Genomic DNA, 16,650 nt, shown 5'->3' on the forward strand with positions numbered 1-16,650 from the left:
GGAGTCAGGGGAATGCATTTTTGTGTGAATATTTACTGCACTGTAAATAAACGCACTGTTCACCGCAGCATTTGGATCCTCCTTTACCCAGGCAAACCGTGACAGAAGTCACATTCAAGAAGCTGTTTCAGTGTTTAGCTATTAAGCAGTTTCAAAATAGTTTATATGTAAACAGACCTTTAGATCATCACTGATTCAATAACAGAGAGTGATGATTTTAAATATTCTGGTCAGGCTTGTACTGAGAGAAAAGATCAGCCTGGACGTTTTGGTCCAAGCTGATCTTTGTAGTAAAAGATCACCGTTATGTGTCAAAAATAAATAAATTAATTAATAAATTTAACATAAAAATCTAACATATCTAATTGTTAATATCTAATTAAAAACTGCCTCTGCTTTCAATGAGAAGTGATGTCGTCCTCACTGTAATCCATCACTATCATGCTGTAAAAAGAGAAGCAACCATTTAAAAAAATAATAATTTTAATGACAAATTGAATTTTTTTGTTTCTTTTTTTAATTCCTTTGACACAAAAAGACCCCACACCCACAGATGCTGTGAGGCAGTGTGTGTTTGTTTGCAGTGTTTCTCTAAACATTTCTGTCTGTGCAGGCTTCCAGCTGCTCAGCAAAGCACACAAACCTTTTCTGTAACACACATGCGTTGAATGTTTTAGTGTTGTTGTTGGTATTAATATTGGTGGTGCAGCTGCTGAAATGTCAATTATTGGACATATTTTACTGCATTTACCCAGCATATCTAAGCGAGGATTCAGGGTCACCTGGTTCAGCCCTAACTATGCTTTAGCAAAAAGGAAAGTTTGAAGCCTAATCTTGAAAGTAGAGATAGTGTCTGTCTCCCGAATCCAAACTGGAAGCTGGTTCCACAGAAGAGGGACTGACACAGCATCTGTTGTGCTGACCAGAGCTCATTAATACGCACAGCAGTCTCAAACTAGAAAAATAGCTGAAAATCACATTAAAAATGAACAATAACTATGAGACACCAACACATTACTGGAATAAGTGATATAACACTGAACATGAACGTCAGTATGAGGCACGAGCACATAGTGCTTCCTCTTGAATCGTTACTATATCTTCTTCTCTAACTTTGATTGACAGAGAGCAGAACAAATCTGGTGATTTGATGACAAATTTAACCAAACACCTTCAAACTTTAAGGATTTTTCCTGAGGAAGCTGACTCTGCCTCCAAACAGCTGAAAAGTCGTGTTAACTGATGACTGACACAGTTCAACACAGACAGGTGCAAACTCAGTTTAAATATAACAAATGTGCTTCATCTTCAGTCGTCTCAGCTCCTGAGTTTGTATCAAGCAGTAATTCTCAAAGGAGAAACTGAAACGATGCATGTGAGTTGTTTCCACCCACTGTGTAAACAGCAGACCAATCAGCAACAGTCTGTTGTCCGCTCAGTGTTTAACTCTATTTGGCAAATATATTAAACAAAAGTGTTTGATGGTGGTCCGTGAAACACTCATCAGAAACATCGATCTGCATATACAGAACAAAATACTAACATCCAAAATAATGAGGTTACATTTATTTTTCTAAAGAAGCAGATACTGTGACACTGTGTTCACTTGTTAAAATGATCATCTTTAACTGAGATTATTCAGCAGGGTTGCGGTTAGGTTATGGCCTTTTATTTTGAAATTAACCTCTTTCCATATCAGTGTAACTTAAGCACATAACCATAACTGAAAGCTCAGAGTTCCTTTTAAGTCAGCTCGATAAGTCCAAAGTCTTTATAAACATAAATACAGCTTTTCTCACACTTTGCTGCTACATTTGGAGCTTTGTGGGAGCTTTTAACAACTGACAGAAACATTTAGCATCTTGTATGTGCTCACAGTTTGACAGAGAAACAACAGTCTGACTTTATTCAGCAACATGTAGAAAACAATCCCTTTGTTTTTCCATCAAACATTTTTTTTTCTTCATTATAAGTTTCTTGTTTTTTGAGTTCTCCAACTCAAAAACAAAAAAACAAGACTTACCACAGATAAAGGCCCCAGACTCCGACACAGTGATCCAAACTGTTGCTGTCAAAGTGAAACGAGTTTGTTGGAGCCGATTACGTAACAGGAACTTAGACAAGGATAAACATGTCACTGCAAACCAGACGCTCAGGTCGGATCAGTTTCTAACACTCCTTGATGCAAGGCTCATTCATCAGGTAAACACTGAGCATGACAAACACGGGGAAGGTTTCACTTTATTACATACTGCGTCAGATCAGTACAGATGATGTGTAAACCAAAAATTTGCTTAAAATGGTTTCAGCAGTTTCTTCTCATCTTCAACGAAAAACTCACTTTTTTCGTAGCATTTGCATTTAATTTGGTCTGTAAACACAACAGCTCTGAAAGTTTTGAATGTATTCTGATAAAACTCTGTAGGCTGTAGCAGGATCATGTTATAATGATCCAATAAAGTTCGATTTACATCCACCGACGTCTTCATGGTCAACTTTATGACTTGCTGTTGAAAAATTGACAAAAAGCCTCCTTAAAAGCGCACTGTGTAATGTCAACATTTATACGTATAAAGATTTAAAATATCATGTCACATTTTACCTCTGAACTCTCCCTAAGGCCAATAGATCAACCTGAAAGTCAAAGCAATTATATATAAAACTGTTTATTTAAAACTATATTTCTTTCTTTTTCTATAGGTTTCTTTTTTAATCTGACCTCTTCTTTAGGGTCAAATATGGTCAAACTTTCATAAAATGTATTTTTTATCTGTAATTCATTTTCTGCTGCCTCTGTATCGGTGACATTTTTGCATGACTTTGTTTTCCATGTGCATTACTGTAATGCACGAAACAAAGATGAATTTTTCTTAAAATCAAATGAATTCTGCACAGAAAGGACACAGCAGGGTTTGTACTCAGATAAACCCAACAGTCAGAGATGGGTACTTCATGGTGAAGCTCCCAGGTGCAGCTCAGCGGGGCCAAGTTTATTTATCTCTTTGTTTGGATTAGTTACCATTGGCCACAATCAAAGGTTACTTACTGATCCTAATCACTACGCTTCAGACAGCATTGATCACATATGCTGATTCAACAAGTGGCACAAACTTCATTGATATACTTTATTGATATACTTTGACATATAAAATCTACAACATTCTGGTAAAACATACAGGCACATAGGAACTGATATATGAGAGCTGTAAATATCAGGTTACTTTGGATCTCTGATCTCTACTTTAGGGTCAAATAGAGTCAAACTTTCATAAAATGTATTTTATATGTGTTTCAAATTCTGCTGCCTTTACACACAGACATGTTTCATGACTTTGCTTATGCATATTTAGCCCGGATGAGAATTTGGGAGCAAGTGGTCATAATTCCCATGGACTAAAAAGCAATAATCAAAAATGTGTTGACAGTTAAGCCCATGTGATGTAAATTTAACCTGAATGTAATGTGCATTGTAATATGTCACAAAAGTAAATGTAGTAAATTAGAGCAACAAAACTAACATTTGAATAATAAAGTATGATTTCCTACAAACAATAAAAATGAGAATAAAGAAAAACAGTTTCCATTCTGATATCAGAGTTTGTTAACTGTGATGCTTGAGCCGCAATAATGAACCAAAGCAAAGTCTCCAGAACACGAGAGCTTCATGTTTAACCAGAGGTGAGAAAACTCTGAAAACTAGTATTTATTTCATTGAGCCAGGTCTTTTTAAAAAATGTTTTTGCTGCTTTAAGTAATTTCAAACTTTTTGATGCATTTGATGCACAGAGTCACTGTAATGTGATGCAACACTTCATGCTTTTGTCTATGACGTTGAAGAACTGACTTTTTTTTGTTCACTGGGTTAAAGAAAGAAAGAAAAAAAACACACACACTAAGCATGGAAACCAAACAGATAATAATTCGAAGATAAAAAGCAAACATACAGGTATATTAAAAAATGCACAGTCTTAAAATAGTGAATAAAACAAATACATGACAGGCAGCAACACTGTAACACTGCAGTGCACAACAAGCAATACAAACTAACATGTAGCTCAGTTTTGGATCATCAGTTGTGACCAGCAGTGATTCTGAAGTTCATAAATGTGAGTGTAGATAGACAGGATGACATAAGTGCTGGTGCAGGAGTAGTTTCAGCTTTAAACACCGGGCAGAGCTTTCCACAGACATTAATTCAATTCAATTCAATTCAATTTATTTATGTAGCACCAAATCACAACAGCAGTCGCCTCAAGGAGCTTTATATTGTACAGTAAGAGGTCTTTATAAAAAGGCAGCAGTACAATAATTAGTTTAAATTTGCCTCACTCTTTTCCTCACTGAAAGTTGAACTAAATTCCACGCTCGCCCCTGCAGGCATCCTTCAAGTTTGTGTCCTCTACCGGAGGCCTGGGAGCTTCTTCTCAACATCTTCTTATTAAAACAGCTTCTCAAGCTCTTCTCTGAGCCCTTGGTATTTCTCGAGCTCCTCACGTTCCTTCTTCCTGATGTTGCTGTCATTCAGAACCGCTACATCAATCACTACGTCTTTTTCTGTTTGTCTACCACCATTATTTCTGGTTGGTTAGCGACCACTATTTTGTCCGTCTGTATCTGGAAATCGCCACAGGATCTTAGCTCGGCCATTCTCCACCACCCTTGGGGGAGCAATAACATGGCTGACAACTGCTTCATTCCATAGTCGGTATCCGTAGCCAGTCTTATCAATGATCTCATTGAGGGGATTCAGGCCTATGCAGAACAGCAGTGGGGACAGAGCATCTCCTTGGTAGATCCCGCACTTGATGGCGACTTGTGCTATGGGGTTGAAGTTGGCCTCTAGTGTTGTACGCCACATCCCCATTGAGTTCCTGATGAAGGCTCCTGTAAATCTTGTACAGGTCCATTCAAGGATCCAGCTGTGGGGCATTGGGTCATAGGCCTTCTTGTAGTCCAGGCAGAGCACAGGTTGGTCAGTCTGGTCTTGCTGGTGTTTTGCACCTCTGGTATTCTTGCCAATCCCTTTCTGTGCCCCACTCATGTATTGACCCATATGCCTGTTCATCTTAGCCACTATGATGCCTGACAGGAGCGTCCATGTGGTGCTGAGGCAGGTTATTGGTCGGTAGTTGGATGGTAGTTGGATCCTAGGGGTCCTTGAGGATCAGGACTGTCCGGCCTTCGGTTAACCATTCTATGTGTCTTTCTTTAACTAGGAGCTGGTTCATTTGTGCTGCCAGATGCTCATGGAGTGCAGTCAGGATCTTCAGCCAGTAGGCGTGAACCATGTCGGGTCCTGGTGCTGTCCAACTCTTCATACTGGAGATTCTTTCTTGGATGTCTGCCATTATCATGGTTACTGGACCCTGTTCAGGGAGGTCGCTGTGGTCTGCAGTCAGATCAACTAGATACTGAGCATTGCCATTATGGGTTGCGTCCTTCTACTATATGCTCTTCACGTATTGCTCCGTCTTCAGCCTTGGTGGTGCTGTTCTCATATTGTTCCCCTGCCACTGAGAGTACACCTTTGGCTGGTTCCATGGAGAACAGCTGGTTTGTTCTCCTGCCTCTCTCAGGTGTATTTCTTCAAGAGGCTGGTTTCCAAGGCCTATATGTGTGTGTGTGTGTGTACGTTTGGGGGCTTTTTTAGCAGACACGTGAAAACAAAAGTACAGAAACCATTTTACTGTGAATGAAAATGATAACAAGACTTTATTAAGTTAACTTTTGTTAAGTTTTTTTTAACAGCTTATGATATTTGTAGTTCAAATGAGTTGAAGGATATCAATATTGGACAGAAGCCCTGAATTCAAATCTTTTCTCTCTTGTTTATGTTGGGTTTTTTCCCCCTCTGTTTGTTTTCGACGCCAACTTACTGAACAGCATCAAACTGAAGACTTCAAATCTGGTTTATTGCCATGATGTGTTATAAAGATTTTCGATTCACAGTCTGAGATCTGCAACTTCCAGCTGTTGTTGTCGTCATAAGTCTGAGCTAGAAGGTTCACCTGCTGAGAGCTTCTTCCTCATTAACTTCCTGGTTTTGCTTGAGGCGGTCTGTTTAAAAATAAAAGACAATTCAAAGATTCACTGAGTTATACTGAACACGACAAGTTTCAGAAACTTTAAACTGCTTTAAACTGTGAAAGAGCAAATGACATTCTGACACAAACCATAAAAATTTGTTTTCATAATTTTATATTTACAAAACTTAAAAGAAAATCCTGTTTTTCTGACAGACTTACGTGTTCTTTGCAATTCTGGTAAAGCATAAATCCCCATGAGATCAGAGAGAGACCAATGAATACAGCCCAGACGATTGCTAGCCGGCCTGAGAAAGAAATTCCTAAGGTACAAAAACAGGAAAAACACAATTTAGTGTTAATGATATAAAAGAGCACATTTTAAAGACAGGAAATGGAATTAACCACTAATTAACCAGTATTACTCTGAGAGGTGAACACCAGACTTTATTTACATGTTTCATTTAATTTATCTCCACTTACAGTCTGGTGACCTCCAGCTTACATCGGGCCTTTTGCCCAATGACAGCCAGGAAAGACTCGAGCCCCCGAAACCCAGAACTGGATAAAACTGATATTTGACATTTTGAATCAGAACCTCAGTATGTTTACCTGAAAGAGCTGCAGGTTTATGGGAGGATTTTACTTTGTTGTTTTCCAGATTTTAAAAGATGATCTAAGATGAAAACTGTTTGTATTGTTAGCCTGATGTTTCATTTCCTCCCTACCATTACCTTTCATTAACCCAACACTACACAGACTCAGTTTCACTTCTATAGACCGAGCCTAGTCTTGGACTCCTTTTAGTCTGAGACTGAACTAAAGCAATTTCTAGAAAACTGGATGGGAGTGTTTCTGTTCTATATATATTTTTACCTGCTTCTTCGGTATCTTCACTCGGATCCGGCGTCTGAACATTTCCAGGTTGCTGAGTTGTTTCTATCTTCTCAGGCTTTGATTCTAAAATAAAATTAAAAAAAACAAAACAAAAGAAAAAATGTTTTAATAATATTTTGTATTAACTTAAAAACTGATGTAATATTATATCAGTGAATTAAGCTGCTCTTGGCTCTGCACATAGTTTTGTTTTACCACGTGGAAACTTACAAAACTGAAACATGAAAACATGAAGACACTAAAAAAACTGTTGTGATGACAGAAACAGTTTGTAGCTCTTCAGTGTTGGTTTCCTCACATGTCCTGATGAAGCTGCTCAGTAACCGTGTCACTGAGGTTGGACACTGTGGATTTCTGTGGTCGAGATTTAAAAATGACCACAGATTGCTACACAGACCTACAATCCTAAAGGTGTCAGGGTCCTGGGTCTGTTACGCAGTGTTTTTCATGGTTCAGATTCTGAGCTTAATCATTTGTATAAAGTGTGACTCTGCTAAACATCTGTATGCTCACCTCTGCAGAGGACGAGTGTTAGAAGCAGCACCGCAGCAGAGAAGGCCGAGGGTCTGTGTGTGAAGATCACACTGATCTCCTGAAGAGCCATCACTCTTTACTCTGAAAATCAATAAGCAAAACAAGCTTCCTGTTACTCTCTGCATCTCACAGGAAGTCCAGCAGTCTAATATAACATCATGTGTTTTATTCTAAATGTTAATGTTTCTGATCCTTTAACAACATTAAAGAAATCTTACCTCAAAGAAATATTTCAGTGACCACTGCAAACGAGTGCTGCTTTCTGAAAAACTTTCAAGTGCAAACAAAGAAAAGAGAAAATCTCTTCAAGGATTTCACATTCAGAGCTTCTTTGTGGTGCGTTTCTTCATGCGTTTCTTCGTCCCTCTGAGCAACATCTCCAGACTTCAGATCCTATACTGTTGATCAGTGAGTTTCTCCACTCTGTAGCAATAACAGAAAAAATAGGTTCAGTCGGAGTTGTTTCAGTGTTGATCCCATTTATATTTAAGCCGTTTCCCAAAAATGAATTTTTTTCTTTCCTTTTTTATTGCTCTGACACAAAAAGACCCCACGCACACAGATGCTGTGAAACAGTGTTTGTTTGTTTACGGTGTTTCTCTGCACGTTTTGTTTGTACAGGCTTCCAGCTGCCTTTTCCTGTCCAGCACACCACACACAGCTCTTCTGTGGGACACATGCTCTGAATGTTTCAGTGCTGTTGTTCGAATTAATATTGATGGTGCAGCTGCTTAAGCGTCAGTTAACTTGAACATTTAATTTATTTATTTTTTTCAGCTCCTTCTGTTTTTGCTTTTGTGTGTCCATATACACCAACCAGTTCTTCCAACAAGGTGCACAAGAACATGGGGACAGCAGGGGAGTAATAAACATGAACCAGTGGGTTGATGGCAGTACTTGTAGGGCTGATTGTCACTCACCCCTTAAGCCAACTGTAGCCTGTATGATTATTTCAATTATGAAAAGATTATATTGACCTATCAGGTAAATGCCTGGTTTGCCAGATTACTAGTCCTGTCCTGAACATAAATGAAGGAGTGGCAGTCTGCTGGATGAACTGGATTCTTATCGGTGGAGGAATAAATACATTCCACTTAATGTACTTAATGATAGTGTACTAAACAGTTGTTGCTCTGTGGTTCGAGTGACTGACTAGAGTCAAATTCCTGAAATTGTACTGTCTATTATATTTCCACAACTAATTAAAGCTGATACACCATGTCTTAAGGAATTCAACCAGTGCTTACCAGAGCTCATTAACTGGCAGAGCAGTCTCATACCAGAAAAACAGCTACAGTCACATTAAAAATGAACAACGTTACCGGAATAAGTGTTATAATACTGTGAGTCTGCACATTAATATTTGTGTGAACAGTGAGTCGTTGGGATACTTCTCTCACCCCTTGAGCTGCTACAACATTTTCCTTTGAAAGCAGAACAAGCTCTCTAGCTTTCATTAACAGTGTAGAAATAAAACCTTACAGCCTAAAAGTCAACCGGGTCAAAAACCAGGATCTTTTCAAAGTCAGGGGAGGAAACTGACCCTGCCCCAAACAGCTGAAAAGCTCGCTGATGATTGTCACAGTTCAAGGTGACTACTCAGTTTAATCCTGGAATTATGTTTCATAATTTTAGCAAACGTGCTTCATCTTCAGCCATATCAGACAGCTGGGCTCCTGAGTTCGAAAGAAAAAACAAACATGCTGCTGCAGTCAGCTCTGTGGTTGTCTCTATTTACCAAATATATTAAAGAAAAGCGCAAAGACTCTGGCAAAGTTGGTGGTGATCCTTTAAATACTCACCAGAAACACTGTTCAGTTCATACACAACTAAACAATAGCATACAAAAGAATTGGTTTACACTTGTTTCTTTCTAAAGAAGCATCAAATACAATGTCCCATTAATAAATTGGTCCTGTATATTTGAGATTTTATTGGCTAATACCAAAACCTAACCAAGGAAGGAAAGAAATGGGCTGGTCTTCGATCGATCGATCGATCGAAACACCCTGTGAAGTTGTGGCACACAACGATGTGTCCCGCTGGTAAAGTTTCTGGGCTGCCTTTCCTTGTAACAATCCTCCCTCAAGATTTTCTCCATTTAAAGCTATGAATTATCAGAGATTGTAACATCTAGTCCTATCACTGAATCAGCAGGGTTGGAGTTAGATTATGATATTTATTATGAAGTTAACCTGCTTTTTGTTATAAGGTTCTTGTTTGTTCGTTCTCTGACTCAAAAACAAGACAAACAAAAATAAATAAAAAGACTTACCACAGATAAAGACCCCGGACTCCGACACAGTGATCCAAACTGCCGCTGTCAAAGTGAAATGAGTTTGTTCGAGCCGAGCAGGAAACAGGAATTCGACAAGGATTGACGTGTCGCTGAAAAACCAGACAGTCCAGTCCAATCAGACACAGGGATGATTCAACTTGATCACATATTGCATCAGATCAGTAAAGATCATGTGTAAACCAAAAACGAACTCAAAATGGTTTCAGCAGTTTCTTCTTACCTTCAACAAACAATACATCTAAAATGTATAAAGTATGTATAAAGTAAGTAATGTATAAATGTCAAAAGATCAAACCTTTTTTCACTTGATATTCATGACGTAAACATTTATATGAATTTTACTTAAACCAAATGAATGTTGCACAAGTACTATATGCAAATAAATAGAAAGTAAATAAATAATAATAATAATAATAATAATAATAATAATAATAAAAATAATACATGGAGGTCACCACATGATCACAACAAAAAATTAAGCTGACAGCAGAGTCAAGTGTGGATTTATATTCTGAGAAACAAATGCAGAAATATGAATAATGTGATTATTGTGGTTTACATTGAATTGTAGTTTTTGTTCTGTTTTCTAGAACAACCACAGCCAAACCCACCTACGTAAGTGTTCTGCAAAATCTGCCAATTAAAGAACTGGAAGATCATCACCTGGCCTTGTCATTTGCTTGAGGGCCACACTAGCATTTAACCAGTGCACACCCTATGATCAGCACCATAGAAAACTGAACCCTAGCATCAGAAATTAACATAACATTTGATGAAGAAGGTCTAAACATTAATGAAAGCAGCACAGAGTCAGGAGCAGAGAGGTCCTTGAAGCTGCAGATCAGACTATAAAGATGAATTGTTGAGGAGGAAGAAGCAGATGTGAAGTTTTCAGTGTGACAGCATGTTGTCAGTCAGAGCTGCTCACAGTATAAATGTGGGAGTAGAAGGAAGGACGAGAGCAGCCTGATGTGAACAGAAGGAGCTCTGATGTTTGTCACAAACTGTGCAGCCGGCCTGGAGCTACAGGCTGGTTTACCTGAAACCTTCAGACTGAACACACAGAGCTCCAGCTGTGAGCTGCTCATCAAACTCAACACGGGTACTAAATACTGAACTTGGTGGTGCAGCAGATACTGGAAAACACAATAAAAACTCCAGCCAGCCAGTAGATGGCAGCGATCTGCTAAACCAGGATCTGAAAAAAATGAAGCTGTCAATTCAGCTGGAGTGGGCAATCATAATGAAGCACTTTATTTCAAGTTGTAGATTTATTCTACATATTTTTGGCAACCAAACAGGACCATGTTGATAAGTTCCTCTGACCATAACGACAGTGCATACGTTTTTTGTTTTCTGTGTGTCACAGTAGTGGGTCTGCGACCCAGTGTTTTGTGTAATTTCATTTCATTCTTTGATTATCGTTTTTTTCTCCATGTTTCCTGTTTTTTTTAAAGAGTCTTATGTTCCTTCCTCAGTGTGTTGTGTTTTACTTCCCTGTGGTGTCATTGGCTGTGTCCCAATTAAGAGACCGCACGCTTTAAGTACGCATTTTGAGTGCGATTACGTCACCGCCACATGACGACGGCTGTCCCAATTCGAAGTGTACTTCAAATGCATACTCCAAATGCGCCGTCGATTTCCCCAAATATCAAGCGTGGTCCAGTGCACGCTTCGTGGTCCCCTATATCCCACAATTCATAGCGCGGCGGTGGGTGTGGATAATTTTGCCGCAAAATACGGCAGAAGGGAGTGGCCGAAGAGTGAACTGTCAAAAGTAAGTTCTGAATATTATGTCACTTATTTATTTGCGAATGTTTAATAACGAAGAACATTAAAACATTGCTGTTGGCCACATGTCAGCAAAGTTATGTGACATTAGCGATGTTTGTACTTTCAGCAGTAACTTGGTTTTAAAGCCTCTACTTCTAAATAAATATATGTATAGTCGACCTTAATCTTACAGAGAATGTGATGATTTTATGGATAATTAAAGTCAGTCATATATCCACAAACACAACAAGCTGAAAGTCAGTGATGCTGCTCAGTTTGCAGTCCTGAATATCACGGCACAAGCAGGATTCACTGCACTGTTAATGTTAGCTATGTTATATTGCTGCCTCTGTTCGGTGGTGTCGAGCCAAACGGACTTTAACGTGTGTTTGAACGAGCTGACGGTTCACTCGTTAAGCTGAAAGAAAGATGCTTTAATCACAGGAGTCACTCATGTGTCCACTGTACCATCTGGGAACTCTTCTTGTTTAGCACTCGTAATAACACAAACAAAATCCTCCTGTTTGTAGCAGTGTAAACACCTGAGACTGTCACCTGTCTGTCTGTCCTGCACTCTCTCTCTTTTTCTTTCTCTCTGATTGTGTAATAAAAGTATGAACATGTGTTTATAAGTTACACTTGTGTTTGAATCCTGCAGCTTATCACACATTTGATTTCCATGTGTGACAACTGCAAGTGTCCAGAGTGAGGACAGACTGAGGGACCCACTGCTGCACATCATCTGTGAGGCTTTGCACCCCTGATGATCCACCAGGAGAAACTCGGCAGTGTGTGAGGAAGAGGAGGAGGAAGAGCCAGCAGCAGCTGACAGATGGAGAGAATAGACAGACTGTTCCCTGTTTGTGAAGGACTGCTAGGAAAGTTTAACATAACTAATTGTCTGTCCTGAATCAGTCTTATTAGGTAATGTTCAAATAATGTTATCATCCCAGTGTTTTCAGTGTGGGAGAAAGTACTCAGGGCCTTCAAGTTACACACTATGAAAGGCAGCAACAAGTTTAATGTTCAGAAACCTAAAGTATGTATCAGCAGCAGAACGGACCTAAAAATAAATGTTTGTTTCAGTTCTATGAAGCTTTGAGTATTTTGAATTAGTAGTACTGCTGTGTTTGTTGTATCATATTGCTGTAATTGTTTATATGCTTTATATATTCTGAGGTAAGTTGATCTATAGTGTTACATCATATTCTATAAGGATGTTATGTGTTTGTGTACTTTCTGCCCAGTTTGATCCATTTAGCAGAAGTCAGCCTGTTTAAGGCTCTGATATCTATTCTGTATGACTTAAAGCAGTTATGACATGGTCTGATTTTCTCACCCAATAAAGGAATATTTCATATATCAGTCTACTCTTCATTCTATCAGAAACAGTTATCACAGCTCGTACATTTTGTTTTTCCACATATATAAGCATTGAGCCAAATATAGTAATGCCAACATATTAAAAGAACAATATTTGTCTCTTATATATAATATATCTGTATATACACTGTCAAAGATACTTGTCTTTGAGTGAAGTTTTAAGGTGACAGGAAATATAAATGACTACAACTTGAATCTTTGACCCAGAGTTAAAGCTCACTGCTATAATATATCCTGTAATATATATCATAATAATCTGACAATACTATAATATTGGCCATATTATATTTACATTACCACAGTGAGATGATTTTAGTCTCATGAACAACATCAGCTAATTGTTATTTACTAGCTAATCTTAAATGACTGTTCAGTACAGAAATGAAGCCCAACAATCATGTTTTACAGTCCTGTGGTCTCAGCCTCAGATACTCAACTAATCAAAGTGATGTCATGACAAAAATGAAGAAATAAAAAAACATTTTTTCTCCTTCATTTCTGTTACACAAAGCTGTATGTAACATTTCTCGCGGTTAGTATCATGGTTGCTAGGCAACCTGAACAGCACAACGAAGGCTAGACTGTCCCATTTCACAAGCCTCTCACTTCCGCACTTCTCGTACTTATAGTACGCACCGTACGTAGTACGCGTACTTCAAGCGTGCAGACCCTTAGATCTCTTAATTGGGACACAGCCATTATGTTTTATTTCAGTCAGCTGTTTCCTCATGTGTTCTCACTTCCTCTGACCACTTCCTGTGTGTATTTAATCCCCTGTCTTCCTCTGTTCATTGTCAGGTCATTTGTTGTACTCGCTATAGTTGTCTTAGTCTTTGTGATAGGTATCGTTGTATTTCATATTTTTCATGTTTGTTTTTGTTTTTTGTTGAAACTGCTAGTACCTCTCAGCATCTACTTTTGGGGCCTGTATTCAAAACCACTGGCGTAACCCACACCAGTGTGTGTGTGTTTGTGTGCATGTCATCAAAAATGAAAGCACATGATGAGTTTTCAGTTGACCACAAAAATGGTTCTGAAGCTTAAGATGAACCTGTAGTTCCTGATTAACTGTTCAGGATTTAGATTGAGGTTATTGTTCCCTCTCCATCAACTAGAAAGTGTTTTAGGTCAGTTACCCTTTATCTTAATAAGTGCTTTAAGTATTTGCTACATAAATGCATACATTCCTTTACATCCAGTAGATAAAATAATATTTCTGTCATTAATAAAACATCCATAAACTGATATGTAAAGGAAAAAGGTTCATCTCCATTAATGTTTTGCTTTAATTTGTAGTGCTGTTTCCTCAGTGCTGCCGTTCGTCTATGTAAATGTATTAAACAATTATCAAATTTATTTCTGACATCTACAATTGTGATGATGGAAGATCATCTAATCCCTTTCCTTTTAACTCACAGATTAGCTATTATATTGACAAATGAATTAGCTTTGGAATTAATGATAGGATTAGCTCCTATATTAGCTAACAGAGCATGGATATATCATGGATATATTAAGAATATGAAGGGACTCTGCAAGGAAATGTAGAGCTGAACGTCCGAGTGTGCACCTATGGGCAGCCGGACCACCTGTTGCAGATAACATGCTAACATGACTGTCTGATCATCTTTGCATTAAAAAAATATTATTAGAAAATATTTTTTTTCTCTTTTCTTTCCTGTCTTGCTCTTGACAGACATGAAAATGAACATGGAAATAAAAAAATTGTTGTTGTTTTTTTTTGTTTCCTCACTGCCAGTTGTATTTCAGGATCTGGCAGTATTAGCTAGCTACTGTTTTTAGTAAGCTAATGTGCTCTTCAGAAATAAAGTTCTAAGCAGCTCAAACTGTGGACTCTAACTAGTGTTAGAGCAGTGGCCTCATCAGTAAACACATCAGCGTGATCCCCATAAGAACCAGCTCCTTCCTGCAATCATCGTTTTCTGGAAGAACTTCATTTCTTGCCACCATTTACCCACTACAGTTTGCATACCGGACCAATCGTTCCACAGATGATGCCATAGCTCACCTGCCCCACACATCCCTGAGTCCCCTAGACACTGTAGTCCATTTACATGCTGTAAGTGGACTACAGTTCAGCATTCAACACAATAATTCCCTCAAATCTTTTGACCAAGTTGAAGGATCTAGGACTCAGCTCATCACTGTGTCAGTGGATCCTTATCTTCTTCACAGACCCGAATCAGTCAGGGTGGGAAAACATGTCCCCCTCCATCTCACTCCACACTGGGGTGCCTCAGGGCTGTGTTTTAAGCCCCCTGCTGAGCTTCTGCTCCCTTAAGACCCGAACAGAGAGAATGAAGAGGAGCTTCTTTCGCAAGGCTAGTCGGGCCCTGAAGCAGGTGTATGCCATGACTGGACTCTCATACATCACAGCACCACACGCACTCTGTTTATTTGCACACGTCTTATAATTCCTTTCTTAAATTGTTCATTTGGACATCCTATTTTTTATCTTTACATCTAACTCTTAGTTTAGTCTTTAATTCTTAGGTTAAATTCTTAATTTATTGTTTACATCTGTTAGACCCTTTCTTATTTAACTGCAATTTTTTTTTTTTGTAATTTTCTCTAAATTTCTAAATGTAAAATTTGTAATTTTGTAAATCTTGAAAATTTCTGTAGTGTAGTTTAATGGTCGGGCATTGCACAGCAATAAGCATTTCACTGCATGTTGTACTGTGTATGATTATGTGTGTGACATTTCAAGGCCTGAAGAGTCATCTATGTGCATGGGCAAGACAACCTGTTGCAAGACCGACTGAGAATCAGGGTGAAGATTAAAGCTCATTTAAGTGACTTTGGGCATGAAAGTAAGGTTTAAAGTAAGGTGACTTTGCCCCCCTTTCTTACACCCCTGTTTCCTGCACCTTGTCTGGGGCAGGGGTTGGCTGGGGATCTGGGGATGGGGACAATTCTAAAAGGGAGAGCATATTTTCCATAGTGTCTTCTCTTCATTGGCTCCCTGTTAAATCCAGAATTGAATTCAGAACTGCTCATAGAGGGTCATTGGATTGTTGGGGTTTCTTTGTATTATCTCAGCGCCTTTACGGTACAATATAAAGGGTTTTGAGGCGACTGTTAGGCTGCATTGATTCATTCACTCACAATTTTATAATCTTCTTACTGTACTGATATTCATTCGTGTGTGCATATATGATCTAATAAATGCATCTAATTCAAACAGACACACTATAAAATGAGGAAGAAGGTACAAAGCAATGTGAAAGCTAGGGAATTATTGCCCAAAGCAAAAGAGGAAATATGCTTGTCAATTTTCAGTAACAGTTCATCACCCTAACAGCAGCTCAAAGAAAACGCTAGTCAATCGAGAATTTAGCCATTTGTCAGCATCCTGATTTCATTCAGCACAATGGAGACTTTAGTGGGATTGTTGCTTTTGCTTCTCACTTATTCAGCCTCAGCAGGTATGTATGCTTACTATCCAACAGTTTTTACAGCTGTAACACTGAACAATGTATGTTTTTTTCTAGTGTAAACATCAAAGATTTTGTATATCCAAGGGAATTACACATCTTTAAAATGTGCGCAATATAAAGTAAATGTTTAAATGGACGTAGGGTCCGCAACAAGTAAAAAATATTTAACCAAAATATTTAGAATTGTGGATCAGTACCTTGATATTTCTCTCAATATTTCAACAGCTCCATCTGTCAGTGCTACAGCCGTCAGTGCTACAGCCGTCAGTGCTACAGACGT

At 38.5% G+C, this 16,650-nt stretch overlaps 1 protein-coding gene across 1 annotated transcript in view; it reads right to left on the minus strand.

The window, feature by feature from the left end:
* Nucleotides 1-7,524, minus strand: part of LOC148103758 (butyrophilin-like protein 2) — a 54,799-nt gene extending 47,275 nt beyond the window's left edge. The window contains exon 1 of the mRNA XM_087838209.1: nt 7,420-7,524. Coding sequence (XP_087694335.1) covers nt 7,420-7,524 — 105 coding nt within the window. The remainder of the gene's footprint in view (nt 1-7,419) is intronic.
* Between the last annotated feature and the right edge of the window lie 9,126 nt (nt 7,525-16,650).

Source organism: Neolamprologus brichardi, chromosome 3, assembly GCF_056152115.1.
Source record: "Neolamprologus brichardi isolate AB-2024 chromosome 3, ASM5615211v1, whole genome shotgun sequence".
Lineage (NCBI taxonomy): Eukaryota > Metazoa > Chordata > Actinopteri > Cichliformes > Cichlidae > Neolamprologus > Neolamprologus brichardi.